Raw genomic sequence first — 18,421 nt, 5'->3', positions numbered from 1 at the left:
GGCCGCCCTCACTCCCCACAACTCGGCGCGCCGCCGCCGCCGCCGCCGCCGCCACTCCCTCCGCCACGGCCCCCAATTAACAAATTGCACTTCATTTATATTTAATTCCTCCGTCCATTTGGTTTTAATAAATAGCTCCTTTTTTAATAACATTATTTTAATAAGTAGCTTTTTTAAATATAGTAGTGGTAGTTATAAAGTTGCAAAACTGTGACAAATTCATCTGGTCTATATTTGAATTGGACAAAACTATGGGTAACATAAAAAAGTTGTGTGTGTGCATTTCAAGTGTTCGAAACCTTTTTTAATCTACATCCCACACCATAGCAGTAATCAAACAATAACGACTTCCAAGTCATTCGATCTTACTATGCGCGACAATATGTAATTGTAAACAAACACTTAGAAGATAACAAATGCAATGACGATCATCTCACGAGAATGTAAATGCCAAGATAAATCGACAAAAATCCGACTCAATGTCACTAAAAATAACAATGTCGAATGGAAAAATCCCATAAAGATCATAAGAGGGTGAGGGATAACTATCAACCTTGGCATGTTGAAAAGCAGCAGATAGCAATGGTGAAAAGCTGCTAGCTTGGTTGGTTCATACAATCCGCTCCAACTCCCTTGCGTAACTGAGCGTTTGGTTGATGAGTTGAAGAGAAGGTATTTCCTTGCAAGGTGCAGATTCTTTCGCCTTCTGGAAATATACAACGCCATTTGTTATCTCCCACTCGGGATGCTCCTGCATCGAAACAACAGATCGTAATCAACAGGTGCATTGTGAAAACATGTGAAGAATAAGACATGAAATAGTTCGTGGAAACTCTCTTAGTACTTATAACCTTCATGCAAGAGGTTAGTCAAGAGAAGTATTCAGCGAAAAGACAACTTTCATCTATATCTAAAACTTGCTAGTGAGAAAGCAGATTATCGAGGATTAAATGCATCAAACAGAGCTTACCTCCTTGACATATTCCAAAAGTTCTTTGTCAGAGGAAAACAGCAGCATTTGGCGTGCATCGCTTATAGAAAGATAATCATATGCCTTCTCACTGCAACCAGCTATTTCATCTCTGGAAGTGACAGGAAAGACATAAATTATGAATGAAATGTATGTTGTCTCAAAAAAAAAAAAAAATTAAGAATGAAATGGAACAGCTACTTGTCAGCGACCCGAGAGAGAGAATTTGGCAAACACTTGGAAGGACGTGGGATTTATCATCTATCATTATATTAGTTAGAGACCTTATTTAGATGAGTTACCTTACAGTCTTTGCAAGGAGGTCCATGAAATAACCAAAAGTTTCGTGTGGCACAGTCTGTCGAGCACTCAACACACGGTTGTAAGCACCTTCCATGAAAGATTGTTCAAGCTCCACAGCATGTTTAATGCATGGGCTCTCCAAAGCAGAGGTGGAAAGAAGTTCAAGTTCAGTATGGAATTCTGCAATTCTATTCTGCACAAGAAGCCTCAAAAGGTTGAGACCCAAGATTGGATACTCCTGAGGGGATGGTGGAAGGAGGTTACTGATCCAAAAAAAAAAACTCTCATGAGAAAAAATTGTACCCAGAAGTTCAAACACAAGATAACATCAAGTTAATCTCAATACGGCAATCGCGTAAAATGCTAGATTAAAACACAGGAAGCTCAGGCTAAAATCAGATACATCAGTTTTGGACCTCAAGAGAACTCAGAATATGCTTTCCTGATAAGTTAGGACCCATTTGTTACTCTGCTGCAGTTCATTTTCAGATGATTTTCTCGCCAAAGCAGTTCAGTTTAATTAGATTAACTCATTTACATGAAAGAAGGAAAGATAATAATATGATGTAAACTACCTAATAGTGACCAACTAAGAAAATTATATTTGCAAATAATATCTATACGTAGCTTTAGTCTTTGATGAAATTTCACTTCAAATTAACAAAGAATCAAGTTGCTCAATAGAACTCCACTTATATCTATACTTTTCTTCTCTTTATCTCACTACACCATCCCCAGGCTCGCAAATGAGTATAAATCATTTAAATCTTGGCAATTGGCATAACTTTTCCAAGAATCTCAGGAAGAAAAACAAACCAAAGGCACCAACTGAAAAAGGAAAAAGCTAAACATTTTTATATTTTCTTCCCCGTCTGAGATAAACAAGTAATATATCATAATAATAAAGCAATTTAATCATTTTGGACAGGATTTAGGAATTCAAATTTCACTTTCATTTAGAAAGAGAAACACACCGAGCATCAGTGTAGTAAGGCTTCAATTGGAAGAAATCTCTTTCAAATGCCTCTTGATCCTCAATCTTCACACTAAGCAACACAGCGTGCTCATATATATCCCCTGAAGACACCAAATAAACACAAAAATTGTATAAGAACTAAATTTAGAAAACGACTGTGAAGGAAAGGAAAAAAAAACCCAAGTCCCCTACAGATAATAAACTTTTTCGTATAGAAAACTCCAACATCAGAATATTCAAAGATCCAGAAAGTATATTATTTATTCATGTCCAAGTAGTTTCCGTCTTTCTCCAACTTCTATTAGATAGTTTATCAACTTATGACATTCGTGTGTCATATTTTGTACTTCTGAGTAAAATTACTTCAAAAGCTCATTCAAATCTTATCCAAATTTGCATCAACTATGGTATTGGTCATCTAACTTCTAAGATAGAAAATGCTTTCAAAGCCTCATCATAATCTTACCATTGTAGAATCAAGAAGTCAAATTTACTCAATCTCATGGCTTAAGCTTCTAGTTCGGGTGGTAGCTTACAGCACTAATCACAAAAGTGAATATACCAAGTCCCACACAAATATAAGTTCTATCTATTACTATGAAGATACATAAACCATATATTATAGTCTTCTCTTCAGTTGAGTATTGCAAGATCCAAGCGACAGCAAATTATTCATATGGAAAAAATATAGTCCAGCAAATAAGAGCAGCGGAACTATGAAATATAGTATGGCGAGACATTCTTACTAGCCACCGTCAGTTCATGGACAGCATTGGGCGTATTTTCAAACAATGGCGGAAGACTTCTGAATCCAGTCAAAAAAACCTGCAAAAAGAAAAACAAAAAAAAAAAAGATTTAAGAAACTTGAACGGCATCATTAAAAACCAATCTCCTCAAGAATAAAAGAAAACACGCTGAAACCGCAGTGAACAGATGAGTAATTGGAAGAAACATTAGGGTTCTAGAATCAGATCGATACCTTGAGCTGACAGAGGAGATTGTTACAAGAATCATAATCGTGCCTGACAAGAGCAGCTTTGAAGCGCTCGAAGTTCTGCGAGACCTCAGTTAGCTTCGGATCCATGGCGATCTTCGTCTCCTTCAGTTTCTTTCTCTGAATCTCTCCGCTGAAATGGAAATGGAAATGGAAATTGGTCACTTTAGTTGCTGCCTTTGCTTGCTCTTCAAGAAGGAATTCCACTTTCTCTAGGGCTCGAAATTGGGCCGGATCCAACAAGATACCCATACCCGGCCCAAACACCGTAATTACCGAACCCGACTCTGGGGATGAAATATATTATTATTCATATTTTTTAAATTTGATGGCCTAGGTTTTAAGATAACCCTTCTTCTTTTTTCTTTTTTCTTTTTTTTTTTTTTTTTTTTTTTTTTTTTTTTTTTTTACTTTAAATGCTTGAATTATATTTATAAATTTTAATTTTTACCGTTTTTTTATTTTTAAATTAAACAATGTGATTTTATATTTTGATTGAAAGAAAAATGAACACACAAGAATAATGGAATTTTTATTTTTAAATTCAAATAAATATTTTTTTATTGGTTTTTAATTAACAATAATTATTTTTTAATTTAACTTCCATCTTCAAAAATATATAATTTAATTTTCAATCTTCAAATACTGATAGAATTTTAAATATTTCAATGTTAAGTTGAACATCTTTGACATTAAGTAGCATAATAGAATAGAATAATTTTGAACATTTCATTCATTGAAGAACATTTTTCAAGCAAAACATTGATTCTTTTAAATAAAAAATTAAAAAAATTAAGAGCAATATGATAATTGGAAAAAGAAATAATGAAACGAGTTCAATTCCAAAACATAAACTAAATGTTCCACTGAAACGTTTAAAAATCTCAACCAAAATTCTCAAGATTTATCTTCCAGTTCTAGGAAACTACTGTGACATCGCTAAATGAAGTTCTTAACCTAAGGAAATCATGCTCAAATGATGCTAATTCATATCTTCTTCTACTGAGACCCAACAGTGCACAATAAATATTACATAGAACAAAGCTGTAAAATCTGTTAATGGTGTCTGACTCTACCAATTTATGATCCATAGGTTAGCGTTCAAAGGTTTGTGCAGTACCTAGTGGTGAATCGACTTGCTACTGATCCGATGCGTAGTTTCAGTCTCTCTTGAGTTGAGCGCCATCGACAAGGTATTGGTTCAGTTGCTCGCCAAATATCTTTGTAGAGAAAGATTCGACGGTGTGTTGTCGGGCTTCCCTCCCCATTCTCGCTGCCATCCCAGGATCCTGGATGAGTTTCGCCATTGCCAGAGCGAACTCTTGAGGATTAGGCGAACAGAGAAATCCTGTCACACCGTGTTTTATAGTTTCAACTGGACCCCCACTGTTGCATGCGATAACAGGCTTGTAAGCTGCCATGGCTTCCAAAGGAACAATGCCGAAGTGTTCATCCTGCATTAATTCATATTATTGTAAGAACAAAGGATAGGATTTCGTTAGGACTGTGTAATGGGGCGATACACAAACCTTCGGCGTGTAGAGGACACAGAGACATTGGGAAAGGAGGGCGTTTCTTTCGAGTGTTGAGCAGGATGTGATGAAAGTAACACGCTCAGATACACCTTCTCTTTCAGCTAAATTCTTAAGCTCCTCCAAGTATTCGACGTTCTCTCTTAGCCGTTTATCGAAGCCTCCTGCAATACAATTTGAAAAAAAAATGCTTAAAAAAGTTGTACAATTACAAAAGTAATCTGCAGATAATCTCCAGAAAATAGATTCATCGAGTAATATGATAGTGTAATTTAGACTGCATCAAGCTTGAACTCATTGAGTCAATTATTAATATGAAGCAGCACCAAGATCGAGAATAAAGCGTCCGAGCGTATTAAACAGACATTCTACACTTGAGGGTTGATGTTTAGAAGAGCTGAAGTATTAAACTAATTGGTAAAATCTCCAAGTAGATCCCATCATATTCTATTGCAGTAATCAAAATGAAGGTATAACTAAGGGTTTTTACAAAGAAAACATTTTCCAAACAAATGCAAGCAATCACTCAGTTGCAATGGCAAAGTACTTCTGTAGAACATTAAAATTTAAAGCATCCTTTTCAATAACGGTCCACGCCCCGTTCTTACTTGATGGGAGACAACGCTAAAGCCAAAGATTAATAACTTTTCGATTCACACCCAATCTTGATAGGAGACAACACTATTGTCAATACTTATGATCAAGAATGATCCACCATGAATCACTTATCAACAAAACAACAGGTATTTGTTTCACCCCCACAATATATGATAGTCCTAGGGAAAAAAGTTGAGACTTACCAGCAATGACCAAGGAAACATCAGCTACATTGTAATCTTGAAGAATGCCGCCTCCTTCAGGTGTGCCAAGCCTAGCAAAGGCTGAAATAGCTAATTCAATGTTTTTCTTCCTTTCAAAACGGTTGATGGAAAGAAAACTCAACCTGACATGAATGAATTTATAAGAATTGAATGAATATAACAGAGAGATACAATAAAAAAAAAAAACAATAACAGTATTTTTTTTAGAAAAAACACATATTGCAAATCACAATATAAAGTTTATCAACTCATAGGAACAAGAATATACAAACATGTCCGTTACTTCGGAGTATGAGGCTCATCAAACTGATCTATATTGACCGCTGGATAAAGAACAGCAGGTCGAATTCCTCGCGCATTGAGATGTTTGAATGTATTGGCAAAAGTGGATGCAGTAAATTTGCTATTGACCAGTATCAAATCTGCCATTCCTGTGATTATGTTAAGTGATAAATGTAAATATTGAAGAGTATATGAATGTAATATTGAATCAACATAAGAATTGAAAGAAGTAGAATGAATTGTCAGAAACCGAACCAGTCGTCATTTCTTCAATTAAGTCTATGGGTTTTCTATACAGCCTCCTCAACAAGGTTGTGTGCTTAGCCAGTAACAGATCCGGAAAATGACAATAAAATACAACCTGGATAAGCACGCAGCTTCTTTAGTCGACCATGATAAAGTGACGTATGAACAACAGTAGGAAAAGATCCATACCTTTGATGACCTTTTCAGTTTAAGTAGCGGAACAACAACAGAAACCTGATCTGCTAGTATGATATCAAATGATGGCCAAATAAACAGCATGCAGAGAGTGACAAAAATACACCGTAGATATGCACATACTGCATGGAGGCGGTAAAAGATATGGCGAGGTAGGAAATCACCATACACAGTAACTGGAAAAGTGCCTGGAAGAAATTAAAAATGAATGCATTAGAATGATATGCTGTGATACTAATATTATTGCAGAAATTTGAAGAAACTACGAGAACCAATCACAGAAGCAAAACGGGGATGTTGAAATTTCTCAGAATAGAATGGACGTGTCTCCTTTGCACAGTACAAGAGTCAATCTTAGATATATAATTCCTTTATCACAGCCTCATCCTACACAAATGCCTCATTCTGCCCCGTTCAAATTGAGACTAAGACTTCTTAAGTTCAAAAATACTAGAATAAGTTCTTTCTAATTTCCATTTTTTGAATTGCACAAAATTCTTTTCATCAGTAGAAAGATATATTATTTCCAATATCAGATTCATTGAAGATAAAAGCAGTGAAGCACACCAGAAAGGGTCTCCTCAAAGCACCGATTTTTGTCGTGGTGTGATGTAAAAATATGGACATCATGTCCATGAGAAGCAAGTTCAACAGCAGCGTCTACAATCAACCTCTCAGCTCCACCTGTATGCACCATACTCCGTTAATAGCTATCTATGACAGTAACCTTTGAAGATTCAAAGTTAGAAGTACATGAAACATAGAATGGAGAAATTTTTTTTTGTTGATTGACTCTAATTTTGTTCTGTTTTATCATTCCATCCTTGATTTTGTTCTGTTTTCTAGATGATGTTTTGAAATCTTACTTCATTACTTTCACCTGTTAGACTACAGAAACAGACGGGAAAAAGACAACTAAAGAAAGGTGACTGATTATAGCTTCCCTTTGATGAAATGTATGTTAAATCACCACTGGGATCAAAATCTTATGTTTTTGAGCTAAGTTAAATTATATTTTTTCAATGTATTCTCAACCTGTAACTCGAAGATTAACGTGTTAACCAATAAGAAGAAATGGAGAGAAAAAATAATAACAAGCTAAAAAAAGTAACTTGTGTTGTCGGACTAAATCCAATTCAATTTTTACGATGTATTCTTAACAGAGTAAGAAAGATACCACCTGAAGAGAAAAAAAAAAAAAAAAAAAAAAAAAAGGCACAACGATTCAACGGATGTGAGTCAGTTTCATGGATAGCAATCAAACACATAAACACACATCAGCAATTCAAAATGATGAGCCAGCATTCCATACTTCCTAGAAGAAAAGAGAAACAGCCCCAATCAACATAAATAAGAATCAAATTCACATAATGTGCCAGTGCAATCCCTCGGTTCTCTAAACGTCCAAATCCATAACACTACCTAATGCGCAAACACGCTATTAAATACTTTTATCATCTTCGATAAATCAAAATTCAAATCAATCAATTCGATCAAATACGAATTACTAAACAACAGAACATGAAAAAGAGGTGTTGATCGAAATTCAGCAATTGAATCAGTTGATAAAACATATGCTCTTACCTATACCAAGATCTGGGTGGACTATGGCGATCCTCGTCTTCGATCGCCTTCTTGATTCCATCGTTTCCCCTTCGGCTTCAGGAAACGAACTCGTTGCAGAAAAGAGGAGTTCCCCGGGAGCTTCTGCCGATCGGGGAGTTTTCTGTTAGTGGGCCGTCGGCCTTTTTCAGTTTGGGCCCAAAAAAAAGCCTGTTTCATCTAGAAATTTATCTAATTTTATAAAACGTTATTTAAGTTCCAACTCTAAATATTACTAAATTATAAATTTAGTCCATAAAATATTAAAAATTTAAGTTTGATGTACAAATTTCAATCTTTCTAACAATATATATATATATATATATATATATATATATTTTTTTTTTTTTTGGCAGATAATTAGATTTTAATTATCATTTTCAACCAAAAAAAAAATGCAAATTCAAATATTAATAAATTGTTTATTTAAGAAAAATGCACAAACTCAAATATATAAAGCATAGAATTAGAAATTATAAAAACTAAAATAATAATAAACAAATGTAACACTATATAATTTAAAATTTTGAGTAAAATTAAATATAATTTTTTATAATTACATAAAATAAAGTTATTTAGGCTACTTGACAAAAATCATCGAAATTCATTCTTGGAAGGATGTTACTTTCCCTTCCTCGTAATCATATCACATTTCAAATCTGATGAAATAGAACGAATTGGGAAGGGAGCTCGTCCACTCTCATCTGCACATGCGACTTTTCGAAGACCTAACAACCAACCATCAAACCTATAATTCTATTGTCGAGTTAAAACGACTTAAAAGATGAGGAAGAAAAAGGAATGAAACCCAAATAAAAGAACCTAAAAGATTTACTAGTTTAGGGAATGAGTAGAGTTAAAGAGCTGCAACAAAATAAAAAACATTGAGATGAATTAACAATTCTCATCCATTGAATTATATATTACATATACATGAAGAGTTAAAGAAGCCACAGTGCTTGCTAGCACCACAATATTGTTTTTGTTGCTCTCAACTTCATTTTCAGTTGGTCCCAATTACACAATCATAGCACCATGTACAAGAAAATCCATTTTTTTTTTTTTCTCAATCAAGCCCTGGTTTCTTAATTTAAAAAATGGTAAAATATACTACTACTCGCATGCCAACTTCGTGCCGAAGCTCGTAAGGCAAATGGCGAAAGCCTGGAAAGCTGATAATGGCTGCCTATAATCCATAGTAAAGGTGTCGTCGCCTACCTTTCCGAACTGTAGGAGGACTGTTTCTTCGTCCCCTTTAACTCCTGGCTGGCTATGGTCAACAGCAGCGACAAGTTGAAAGTTTTTAACGGATGCTACCGTCACCCGACCGTGAAAATTCAAGCACCAGCATTGCAGGTGCTCATGCCATCTAGGGGCCTTGTTTCTTAAGATTGTCGACCCAGATGAAGGAGAAAAGGACTCGGATTTCTTCATCTTCGAGTCCTCATAAGGTTTGCTGGTGCCAGTGTCTTCTGATACTGGGCACTTCAGAGAGCATATCATTCTCCTTGGGCCTCTTGATTTCAAAAGATTAAATTTGTAAGAGACTTGCCCAACTTCGAAGTTCCGTGCAGAAACTTGTGGGCTAATTTGCTTGCTTGCAAAGCGGCGGCTTGATTTACTGCTTGATGGCTTTGCACCGTTATGTGGTGGCTGACTATCATAGATTGTAAAATTGGTACCAAGAAAATCGGAGCTGCAAAGGGATCAGAAAATGGGATAACAACTTAGTGCATTTTATTACAAGGAAAAGACATACTACTACGTTTACAAATTGTGCCAACAAACTTCGAGCTGCAAATTTCCCTATAGCTAACACAATGAAATAATTTTTCGCACATTAACAAAAAAGAGAAAATAGTTGTTAACTAATGATCCTCCCTAAGTCTAGATGTGAACTATCAACAGTGACTAAACATGTGGTAGAACTCGGATTATCTTTCAGCAAGAACTGTATCTTATTTTATCTTCTTTTATCAGGAACCGAGCTTTTATTGAAAAAAATAAAATAAAAGAGTACAAACACAAACAGAAAGAGAGCCCACAATAGAGGGAGGAAAACTAAAAGAAGGGCCCACCTTATAGCTCACTCAATGCTCTAAGAGCCCTTGTTTGAGAGAGAGGGCAAGAATGGGGTAGAATGTATGAGGATGGGGATAGAGGCGTGAAGGAGGTCTGAGATTTAGTTATCTATCAAGGTAGCTTACTCTGGGAGTTCTCATGAATAATAGATGTTTCTGTAATTATCGTCCATCTTACACTTGGGCATGACAGAAGTGATTTTGGTCATTCGAAAATCACTCTAAAACATGCCCTTATTCCACAAAATAACAGTAAAAATTCTTTTCAAGTCTCTTGATCACCAATGTTCTTTAAAATTTTCACTTGACAAACAAAATTAGAACCATAAAATAACAGCAATTGTTATTATTGTTCTTTTTAAATGAATAAAAAAACGAAGGAGAAGATGCCACAACTAGTGACCCACAAACAGAGACACGGTAGATTGATTTTTACTAAGATAAGGCAAAAAGAAGTGGCTATAGGACATTACCCCACTAAAACTCATAGTTTCATAGTTTTGGTTCTTGCAATTCTCAAAAAAAAAAATGACAGTGTCCCTCGTGGGAGAGCAAGAAGATCAGGCTGAAGACATGGATATTCCCACCATCAAAAACTAGCTTGCCTCCTAGTATATTAGATATCCAAAAGAAAAGAAAGCAGCATATAAAACAGGATGCAAAGAGTATGATGCACCAAAATAAAGAATTTGTTCCGTCTTAAATTTCCTAAACAACAATATCTTACCTTAACTTCCCCAAATAAGCATTGCTTCCTTGGGATAAGTCTTCACCATCAAGAGAGATTATATACTCAGTATGAGATCCATGCCTATATCTTCGCGCAGCTAAGAGGAATTTTCCCTTATCTGTAAATGCTGGAGAGGTAGGAGGGAAAAACCATAATCAGCTAATACCACATATACAAATTCCTCCATTACTAAAAGAAAATAACAAACAACAGATAGGCAAGACATGTCAGTCATCAGTGGCCACCAAGTCATACACTGGACACAAAGTTGCAATTTAAATGCAAAAAACCATATGTATAAAATAATACTAAAAAAAATCTTAGTCTGTTAAATTCATGAACATCTTACTACAATTCATATGGTCATCTCTATTTTGTGTTTTGTTAAAGAAAATCAAAGTCGGTATTTCTCTTGGTGGGATTTGAATCACCAACCTTTTGGTCAAAATTGTAATAGCTTAACCCATTGAGTAAGCCTAGGTTAAAAAGGTGGGTGTTTCTCATAAAGTCAATTATTCATTCATGTGAGCGAGGGAAAGAAAAAATTAATCAAACCAAGTAACCCACATGGTAATCAATCCTAACTCAAGTTAAACATAAGCCTAGTTATTTGTTCATGCCAGTCTCTAAGAATTCTTATACAGAAGACAAAAAACACTTCTAATCTTGACCAGGTCCTTTGGAATAAACATAAAGTAACAAAGAAAGAAAACAAAAGGATAAGAAATCAGAAGACAGTGGATAAATGAACCAAACTTGCAAAAAGAAAAAGTATTACATCCACCAAAATAAGTGTTTAAGAGAACAAGAAAAGAAAAACCATTTACGAAACGCAAAGATAAAAACAAAATTCACCCAAGGCCCAAGTGTTACATTCTCAATTCCTTGGTACTCATCAGTTGTATTTAAATCATAAAACCTAAAAGAATGCTCAAGTTGATTCACTATTTAATGAAAACTATAATACGAAATGTTCAAATCAAAATATGATCCTGGACCAAAACTCAAGAGAAGATATACCACTCCATCATGAACCCAAATTCAAAAGAATATATATCCCCCCTCCACCAAATTATCTATGATCAGTAACTGTGCAAGTCCTTATTAAGAGTTGAGCCCACTTAAAAGATTTTTTAAGTTCTTACTATGGCCATCATGTTCATGGGTTGCAAAAACATGTATTTCATTTAATTTCTTTTCCTAGGGAATAAAGGGGAAAGAGGAGCCTGCATAGACCAATAAATTCGACTGCAAAAAAACTTCGGCCTTTCCTAAGTCAGACGATAACATAAATAGATCCCATCTCAGTGTTGTTACCCTTTTCCTCTACAAATTGAATAAATACACAAGAAGTTACTCACATGGTGCAAGGGCAAGATAAAGGTAAAATGTTGAAGTCTTCTTGTTCCTTTTTATAAGACACTGATGCGGAGGATCGCATGGCCCAGGCTGCATTAGACATTAACATATTTAGATGAACGTTCGGACATTTAAATTATACCATCAGGATTCTAAATGCATTAACGTTTGTTCAATTCATAGGACTATGCTTTCTGATAAGATTCAGAAAGAAATTAAAAATTATGGTAGCCTTAAAATGAAAAAATTATTTGTAAACTTCGGTTAATCAATGCAACAAGCCCATGTCATTAATCATTCAATACAACAAATATCTGGATTTGCCCCATCGAGAACAAATAGAATTCTCAACCAATCAACGAAAACCGCCAACTACCTTCAACTCCACCCGGAAATCACGAACACATTTTCAAAAACCAACTCTGTGTTAGGAAAACCAATCCACCGATCCCAAATACGTAGCAGGTTGAATTCGAAAAGTAATTCAAATAAATTAAGACCGAAAACACGTAAGAGATAGAACTGAATCATATGAACGAGAAGAAGCAAATGCTTCCAAACAACAACGAGTTGCATCCAATTTCAAAAACCAATATAAGAACAAGAAAAAATTCGATGATTACCGAAACAAAATCCCACGAAATACCTGTTTGAGGCAGGAAGGGAAAGTAATTTTCCCGGAAAGAGGGGCGGCCCTGGCGACCTCCTTAGTAATATCCCGCCAACGCTTACAGACACAAGCACACGAAACAACGTTCTGGCGGTTAGGCCAACTATCCTCAGAAGCCTCAACCCGCTGAATGATCTCCCGAAGAAGCTCCGGTAGCATGGAGGACCAAGCAGATTCAGACTGCATCCGGCCGCCGCTGGGCTGACCAGAGCCATCTTCGACCTCCGACGAAGCAACTCGAAGAATTCCATCTCCTACACCATTTGGAACTCTATACAACGACTTTGAGGAAAACCTCCGAGAGAGAAACGATCTGCGAAGAGACATGGCCGCTGGTTTTTAGGGCTCAGACTCACATGGTGAAAGAAGAGAGAGAGAGAGAGAGAGAGAGAGAGAGAGAGAGAGAGAGAGAGAGAGAGAGAGAGAGAGAGAGAGAGAGAGGACAGATCTTAGAGAGAGAAAACACAGGGCAGAAGATGGGAAGGAAAATCGCGGAGAGAGAGAGAAGGGAGGAGATGTTAGAGAGACAGGGCCGTGAGGAAAGGAGAAAGAAGGAAACGCGAAAGATGCGATGAGGCGTTGAGGAGACAGTGCTGTGAGTTTAGCATTTTGAGGAGGCGAGAAATGGAGTTTGGGCTTTTCCACTTTCACGACTCGGTCCATCCAAACGCAAATACTTTTCTTTTTTTCTTTTCAATTAAAAATAATTGTTCAAATATTTCGCTTTTTTTTTTATTTAAATTTCTTCACATAAATATTAATTTATTTAAATAATTTATTTATTTTGGGTGACAAAATCAAAATGGGTTTGTGCTATCTAATTATTGAACTTAAAATATTTTATAATAAGTTGGAAGACTTTCCATGTGTTTATGCTCCACATGTTTTGAAATTAATTTTTAATAATTATATTTACATAAATTATATTATTTTAGTTTTAATTTGTGAATTTTTACCTGATATTTAGTTTTGCTTTGGTAAAAATTATATTTATTTTTTTCACAATTTATTCGGTATATTTTTGTTGTTATTCCTGTAAATTCCTTAAAATTTTTAGTCTGACTTTTTATTTCAAAATATTAACAATTATATTTTTAAAATTTTTGGTTTATATATATAGTCAAATTTTGACTTTTACAATTTATTCTTGAAAAAGAAAGATATTTAAAGGGGTAGAACATAAATTCTAGTCCTCGGCAATGGAATTATTACTGGAAACCAAATTTGAAATTTGAAGTCAATTTTTAACTAGAACATTTGACCATTTAGTTTTTTTTTTTTTTTTTTTTTTTTTTTTGGTTAATCCACTCAATTTAATTTATTTTTTTTGTGACCAACTCTGAAATTTCGAGTTTGTTGTCCCAACTCTGATGGTTTAGATAATCCAACATGACCTAGGATCATTATAGACTCAATACCCAAACTAAAAAATTAAATTGGGTATCATACTGTTTTTTAATCTCATAAAAAAAAAACAAATATCAAACATTTTACAATGTATCAATTTGAAACTAGGATTGGGTAGTGAACCCTATTTATAGGTAAGTTGGGTCAACCCGATCAACAAAATTACAATAAGTGAATAAAATTCCGACTCGTATAGTTTGAATATTCAATCCGACTCATATAGTTTGAATGGGGTGGTTTAGATCATTAAATAAAAGGTAGATAAAAGTTCGACAATTCCAAACAGATATTAGGTGAGGACTAAATCAACATTTCAAGTAATAAATGGAAGGAGAAAGGTTGTTATTCCATAGAGGTTGAGAAAGATTGAAGAAGATTGGGAGGAGATAATAGGAGAAGTTATAATAAGAATATAATCCATCTAATCATTCATCATACAAAGTATGGTGGGGGGCATACACTCCCTGCTAAAACAGACGCAATTTTAGAGATTTTTTGACACTATAAATTCCTCCAAATTTTCATTCAAATCCACACCAAATGGGTACACCATAGACATTAGATTCATGTTATTAAACCGAACAACATTAAAAAAAGGCTTCTGTAATTCCTCCCCCTTTAGGCGCCACTTGCGTATAATTGAGTCCATTCCTTTGCTGACAGAATAAGAACCAATCACAAAATGGTGTCAGCCCCTAAAACACTAAATCAAACCTAGTTCACTCTAAGAAGATCTATATTCTTCTATTCAAAATTACCAGACAAAAATAACATTAGTCTGGAGTAACAAAATCTCATCTATATTCTTCTATTCAAAATTACCAGACAATCATAACATTAGCCAGGAGTAACAAAAGCCTAAGACAGGATGAATGATAATGTAACCCACCTGTTTTCTGGACAGTGAAGAAGATAGTTCAAACGAATCTATTATTTTCCATTATTTTCTACCTTTCATACCCATCTTTCTTTATACTTATTCACTTTGGTTCGGTCAAAAAGACACTAATAATTTCTCTAATCATAAATTTGAATTGAATCTATGACCTAGGTGGGTCGAGATATATACAAAATTGAAAGTTTTTTAAGATTCGAATCTCGGGTCTATGTCTTATCCAATTGACATCTTAGGCTTATATTAAAATTTATTTTACCAAGCACAATCAAATAGATAAGCTCTTATTAATAACTAATTATAAAGTTTAAAGTTTAGGTGTCGACCCACATTGATTCAACAGCCTCTACTCATTGAAAAAGAAAAGCTCGACAAAAGCAATAAATTAGACCAACTCACCTGTTTCAACAGCCTCTGCCTCGTTCGTTTTCCAATGTTTGGCAATATTCTCGGAAAGTGGATCATCTGGGTTTGGAGCACTCAGAAGTGCTTGGATACTGTGATATATAAACCAAAGTGATATAGTTAAATTTATCATAAATTACACGGTGGTCAAATTTTCAGATCTGTATCCCTAGAGTGAATTAAATGAGTGAAAGACCATGCAATATGTTCAAAGCTAATATGCGGATACACTGGAAAATTGCATTAAACATTATAATACCTCAAAAGTACAGTTCGTATCTGTAGAGCTGGACTCCATTTGTCTTTCAGAATGTCAAGGCATATCCTGCCAAGCTTAATTGCAGAAATTCACGCCATCAGTAACCAACTCTGCAGAATGTTGGTGAGGATGGCAATAAGAACTACGCAAGTAGACACTTACCTTATCAATATTTGGATGATAAATCTTCGTGAGAAATCGAACCTGGTCCACAAAAAATAATCACACAAACAGAAAAATGTGAAAATCAAAAGAAAATCAGATGAAAGGGAAAAGGTGGCGGTGGAGGCACTCAAAACAGGTTAAAATATGTTCCAATAGGAGCACCTAGGTTACCTAGATACAGAATATGCAGTTATTGGACATCAAGGGGTATTAAATTAAACCCTTAAATAAGATTGTTCAATATTGATTAAAAAGTTCTTAGGATACGTCTCTTTTCTCTGTGGATCAAACTTATATTTAAAAGAATCAGCCAAACATGTTAAATTCTCAGTCTTCCAAACCAATCGGCTGATGAAGCAGGTCATAAAAAAAAACTATCCTCCCATCTCCAACCATGACGATCTCAAATACCAAAAACTTCTTCATGTAATAGCAAGATAAATTTATTCCCACATGTTCCATAGATCAAACAGAATCAAGTTGTATTGTAGACGTAAATGTCAAGATTCGTGAAACATTAAAAACTACGTGTATGCAAAATAAATTATGACGACTTGTAATTTTTGTTATATGTTCAGGGGGAAGATGCGAAATCGACAAGAAGAATAGTAATTATGGCAAATCCAATATCAAACGAAGCTTTAACAATCTCATGATCCATAAATGAAATCACAATCAAGAAGTAAGAACAAGAAAACATAAGTAGCTCAATAATTATACGAAAATTTAACAGCACATTTGGCATAAGAAGTTTTCAAATGATCCAACAATATTTGGTGCTCACCCATTAGCCCTATGATTTTTATTGGATGCATTTGCTAATAATTTTTTTCTTTTAATGAAAAGCAAAACAAAAGGTAAACATGTCTAATTATTTGAAAAGAACAACAGTGGAAGAAATGCAAGTAGGATTTGTCGAATAAGTGCTGGAAGATATCCCAGGAATGATGAATTGCAAATTACCTTGGGAGCAGCCATAGGATATTCTTCAGGCAAAAATAGTTCCAACTTGAAAACTCCTCCTGTAAAGTACATTGAATTCAGCACAAGTATATGCGAAGAACAATATAGAAACAGATTAACAACATTAAATGTGACCAAGGATAAGGAGAAAAGGAACTCAAATTGAAGGAATACATCAACATTATTGAATAAAAATCGTGGCATGATAACCAGTATGTTCTCAAGCTTTGCAGCTCAGAACAGTAGTATTCTACTGTTGCATCATGGGGCATAAAGGAAATGTTCAAGCACAAACGTATGCTGCTTAATTAATATTGTTATGAAGTCAAATACTTAACTAAACAAAATTGAGGTCTTTATGAGTAAAAGATATTCCCACAGTTGATCCTCACTGTTAACGACATGCCATTTTCATAGAGTAAACATATCAGTATCAGTAACACTTCAGCCAATCTTCACTTGAATACGTAGTTGGTTCTATAACCATCCATATTACCAACAAAGGAATAGCAAAATTTTCAAAATAATTTGACGTTCCCACAATCACAACGTACTGTCAAGTAATTTACCTTCATAGGGTGACTGGGTCGGGCCAAGAATCATCACGTTAAAATATCGCATGTTATCTTCTGAAGGCGAGGCGCTAATCCCAGGGGCTAAAATCACATTATCAGAGATCAAGATCAAATCAAAATGAACTTCAACTTCATAATTATCTGATGAATAAATCCACACCATAAAACCTAACCACACCCAATACCCAAAAAAACAAACAATTCCCAGTAACAAGATCAGGAACCGAATAACTCAAACCCTTTAAAATGATCAAAAACTCACCAGGCTCACTGAGGAGACGCTGAGTTTCCTGCGATTGATCACAAAGTAGGAAAAAATCAATCAATAACCCAGTTCTACTAACAAATACATATAAAATTCATCGAAATCCCACAAAGAAAACTTCAACCCAACAAAACGAGACCATTTCCCCAACAAACGAACAAATCAAGCCAGACAAACCGATCGGGGTGGAAAACAAGGAAGATCGCGAAGAACATCGAAGATCTTACCTTAATGATTCTTCGGGGAAGATTACTGTTCGCCATTTGAGGTCGGATTGCAGAGCTCGGGATAGGGTTTAGGAGACGAAGAAGAGAGAGATTGGAGAGGAGACGATATATATATATTTTTTGTGATAATACAAAATTGAATTACTTTAGTTTTATACGTAAGTTTATTTTCAACGTAGTCAATTATTAACTAATTTATAGTGATTTAATATATGTAATAAAATTAATTATTGAATTTACTAATTATTAAAATTTTAAACAAATTTAACTAATTATTTATAATTTAAAAATTATATAAATTATTAAAATTGATTTCCAGTCGTATTTTGTAGTAACTAAAATTTTTATCGGAACAAACATATGCTAATTTTCCTCGCACAGAGACCTGTCAGCATCGTTCTAGCCATCGTCACTTGTTCTCCCAGACATATATTGCAATTTTGGATAGAAAGGCTGTAATTGGAGAACTTGAGCTGACGAAGTGTCATTCTTTCAGAT

The 18,421-nt window shown here is 34.8% G+C and overlaps 4 protein-coding genes across 4 annotated transcripts; all 4 read right to left on the bottom strand.

The window, feature by feature from the left end:
• Positions 1-330: 330 nt before the first annotated feature.
• On the bottom strand, positions 331-3,421 carry LOC111779805 (26S proteasome non-ATPase regulatory subunit 8 homolog A). Its single transcript, XM_023659963.2, has 6 exons — positions 3,230-3,421; positions 2,996-3,074; positions 2,248-2,350; positions 1,273-1,536; positions 971-1,082; positions 331-751 (listed from the first exon to the last, which is right to left on the bottom strand). The coding sequence occupies exons 1-6, from the start codon at positions 3,332-3,334 to the stop codon at positions 611-613; spliced, it is 804 nt and encodes a 267-aa protein (XP_023515731.1). The 5' UTR covers positions 3,335-3,421; the 3' UTR covers positions 331-610.
• A 663-nt stretch (positions 3,422-4,084) lies between these two features.
• Positions 4,085-8,061, bottom strand: LOC111781399 (UDP-Glycosyltransferase superfamily protein). The gene is made up of 8 exons (XM_023661964.2): positions 7,905-8,061; positions 6,888-7,004; positions 6,315-6,508; positions 6,135-6,240; positions 5,881-6,028; positions 5,577-5,719; positions 4,774-4,940; positions 4,085-4,698 (listed from the first exon to the last, which is right to left on the bottom strand). The coding sequence occupies exons 1-8, from the start codon at positions 7,963-7,965 to the stop codon at positions 4,405-4,407; spliced, it is 1,230 nt and encodes a 409-aa protein (XP_023517732.2). The 5' UTR covers positions 7,966-8,061; the 3' UTR covers positions 4,085-4,404.
• A 751-nt stretch (positions 8,062-8,812) lies between these two features.
• Positions 8,813-13,348, bottom strand: LOC111811931 (tubby-like F-box protein 7). The gene is made up of 4 exons (XM_087117281.1): positions 12,739-13,348; positions 12,095-12,182; positions 10,731-10,860; positions 8,813-9,618 (listed from the first exon to the last, which is right to left on the bottom strand). The coding sequence occupies exons 1-4, from the start codon at positions 13,087-13,089 to the stop codon at positions 9,036-9,038; spliced, it is 1,152 nt and encodes a 383-aa protein (XP_086973407.1). The 5' UTR covers positions 13,090-13,348; the 3' UTR covers positions 8,813-9,035.
• Positions 13,349-14,551: 1,203 nt separating this feature from the next.
• LOC111811940 (ubiquitin-conjugating enzyme E2 36) lies at positions 14,552-18,054 on the bottom strand. Its single transcript, XM_023699017.2, has 8 exons — positions 17,924-18,054; positions 17,694-17,721; positions 17,426-17,512; positions 16,857-16,915; positions 15,891-15,932; positions 15,729-15,802; positions 15,464-15,561; positions 14,552-14,825 (listed from the first exon to the last, which is right to left on the bottom strand). The coding sequence occupies exons 1-8, from the start codon at positions 17,957-17,959 to the stop codon at positions 14,788-14,790; spliced, it is 462 nt and encodes a 153-aa protein (XP_023554785.1). The 5' UTR covers positions 17,960-18,054; the 3' UTR covers positions 14,552-14,787.
• Between the last annotated feature and the right edge of the window lie 367 nt (positions 18,055-18,421).

Source organism: Cucurbita pepo, chromosome 1, assembly GCF_057944985.1.
Source record: "Cucurbita pepo subsp. pepo isolate OVF chromosome 1, ASM5794498v1, whole genome shotgun sequence".
Classification (NCBI taxonomy): domain Eukaryota; kingdom Viridiplantae; phylum Streptophyta; class Magnoliopsida; order Cucurbitales; family Cucurbitaceae; genus Cucurbita; species Cucurbita pepo.
The sequence above is the reverse complement of the archived record's forward strand: the minus strand, read 5'-3'. Positions and strand labels throughout refer to the sequence as shown.

What these genes read in the sequence shown, in the direction of transcription:
- LOC111779805 (XM_023659963.2), bottom strand. Translation starts at nt 3,334, where the DNA reads ATGGATCCGAAGCTAACTGAGGTCTCGCAGAACTTCGAGCGCTTCAAA. An exon ending in CCATGAACTGACGGTGGCTA is followed by an intron (nt 2,351 to 2,995) that starts GTAAGAATGTCT and finishes TGGTGTCTTCAG; the next exon opens with GGGATATATATGAGCACGCT. An exon ending in TTTTGGAATATGTCAAGGAG is followed by an intron (nt 752 to 970) that starts GTAAGCTCTGTT and finishes GTTTCGATGCAG; the next exon opens with GAGCATCCCGAGTGGGAGAT.
- LOC111781399 (XM_023661964.2), bottom strand. Translation starts at nt 7,965, where the DNA reads ATGGAATCAAGAAGGCGATCGAAGACGAGGATCGCCATAGTCCACCCA. An exon ending in GATGAGCCTCATACTCCGAA is followed by an intron (nt 5,720 to 5,880) that starts GTAACGGACATG and finishes CATTCATGTCAG; the next exon opens with GTTGAGTTTTCTTTCCATCA. An exon ending in TGTTTCCTTGGTCATTGCTG is followed by an intron (nt 4,941 to 5,576) that starts GTAAGTCTCAAC and finishes ATTGTATTGCAG; the next exon opens with GAGGCTTCGATAAACGGCTA.
- LOC111811931 (XM_087117281.1), bottom strand. Translation starts at nt 13,089, where the DNA reads ATGTCTCTTCGCAGATCGTTTCTCTCTCGGAGGTTTTCCTCAAAGTCG. An exon ending in TTATCTTGCCCTTGCACCAT is followed by an intron (nt 10,861 to 12,094) that starts GTGAGTAACTTC and finishes CTACCTCTCCAG; the next exon opens with CATTTACAGATAAGGGAAAA. An exon ending in GCTTATTTGGGGAAGTTAAG is followed by an intron (nt 9,619 to 10,730) that starts GTAAGATATTGT and finishes ATCCCTTTGCAG; the next exon opens with CTCCGATTTTCTTGGTACCA.
- LOC111811940 (XM_023699017.2), bottom strand. Translation starts at nt 17,959, where the DNA reads ATGGCGAACAGTAATCTTCCCCGAAGAATCATTAAG. An exon ending in ATCATCCAAATATTGATAAG is followed by an intron (nt 15,803 to 15,890) that starts GTAAGTGTCTAC and finishes TCTGCAATTAAG; the next exon opens with CTTGGCAGGATATGCCTTGA. An exon ending in ATACGAACTGTACTTTTGAG is followed by an intron (nt 15,562 to 15,728) that starts GTATTATAATGT and finishes TATATATCACAG; the next exon opens with TATCCAAGCACTTCTGAGTG.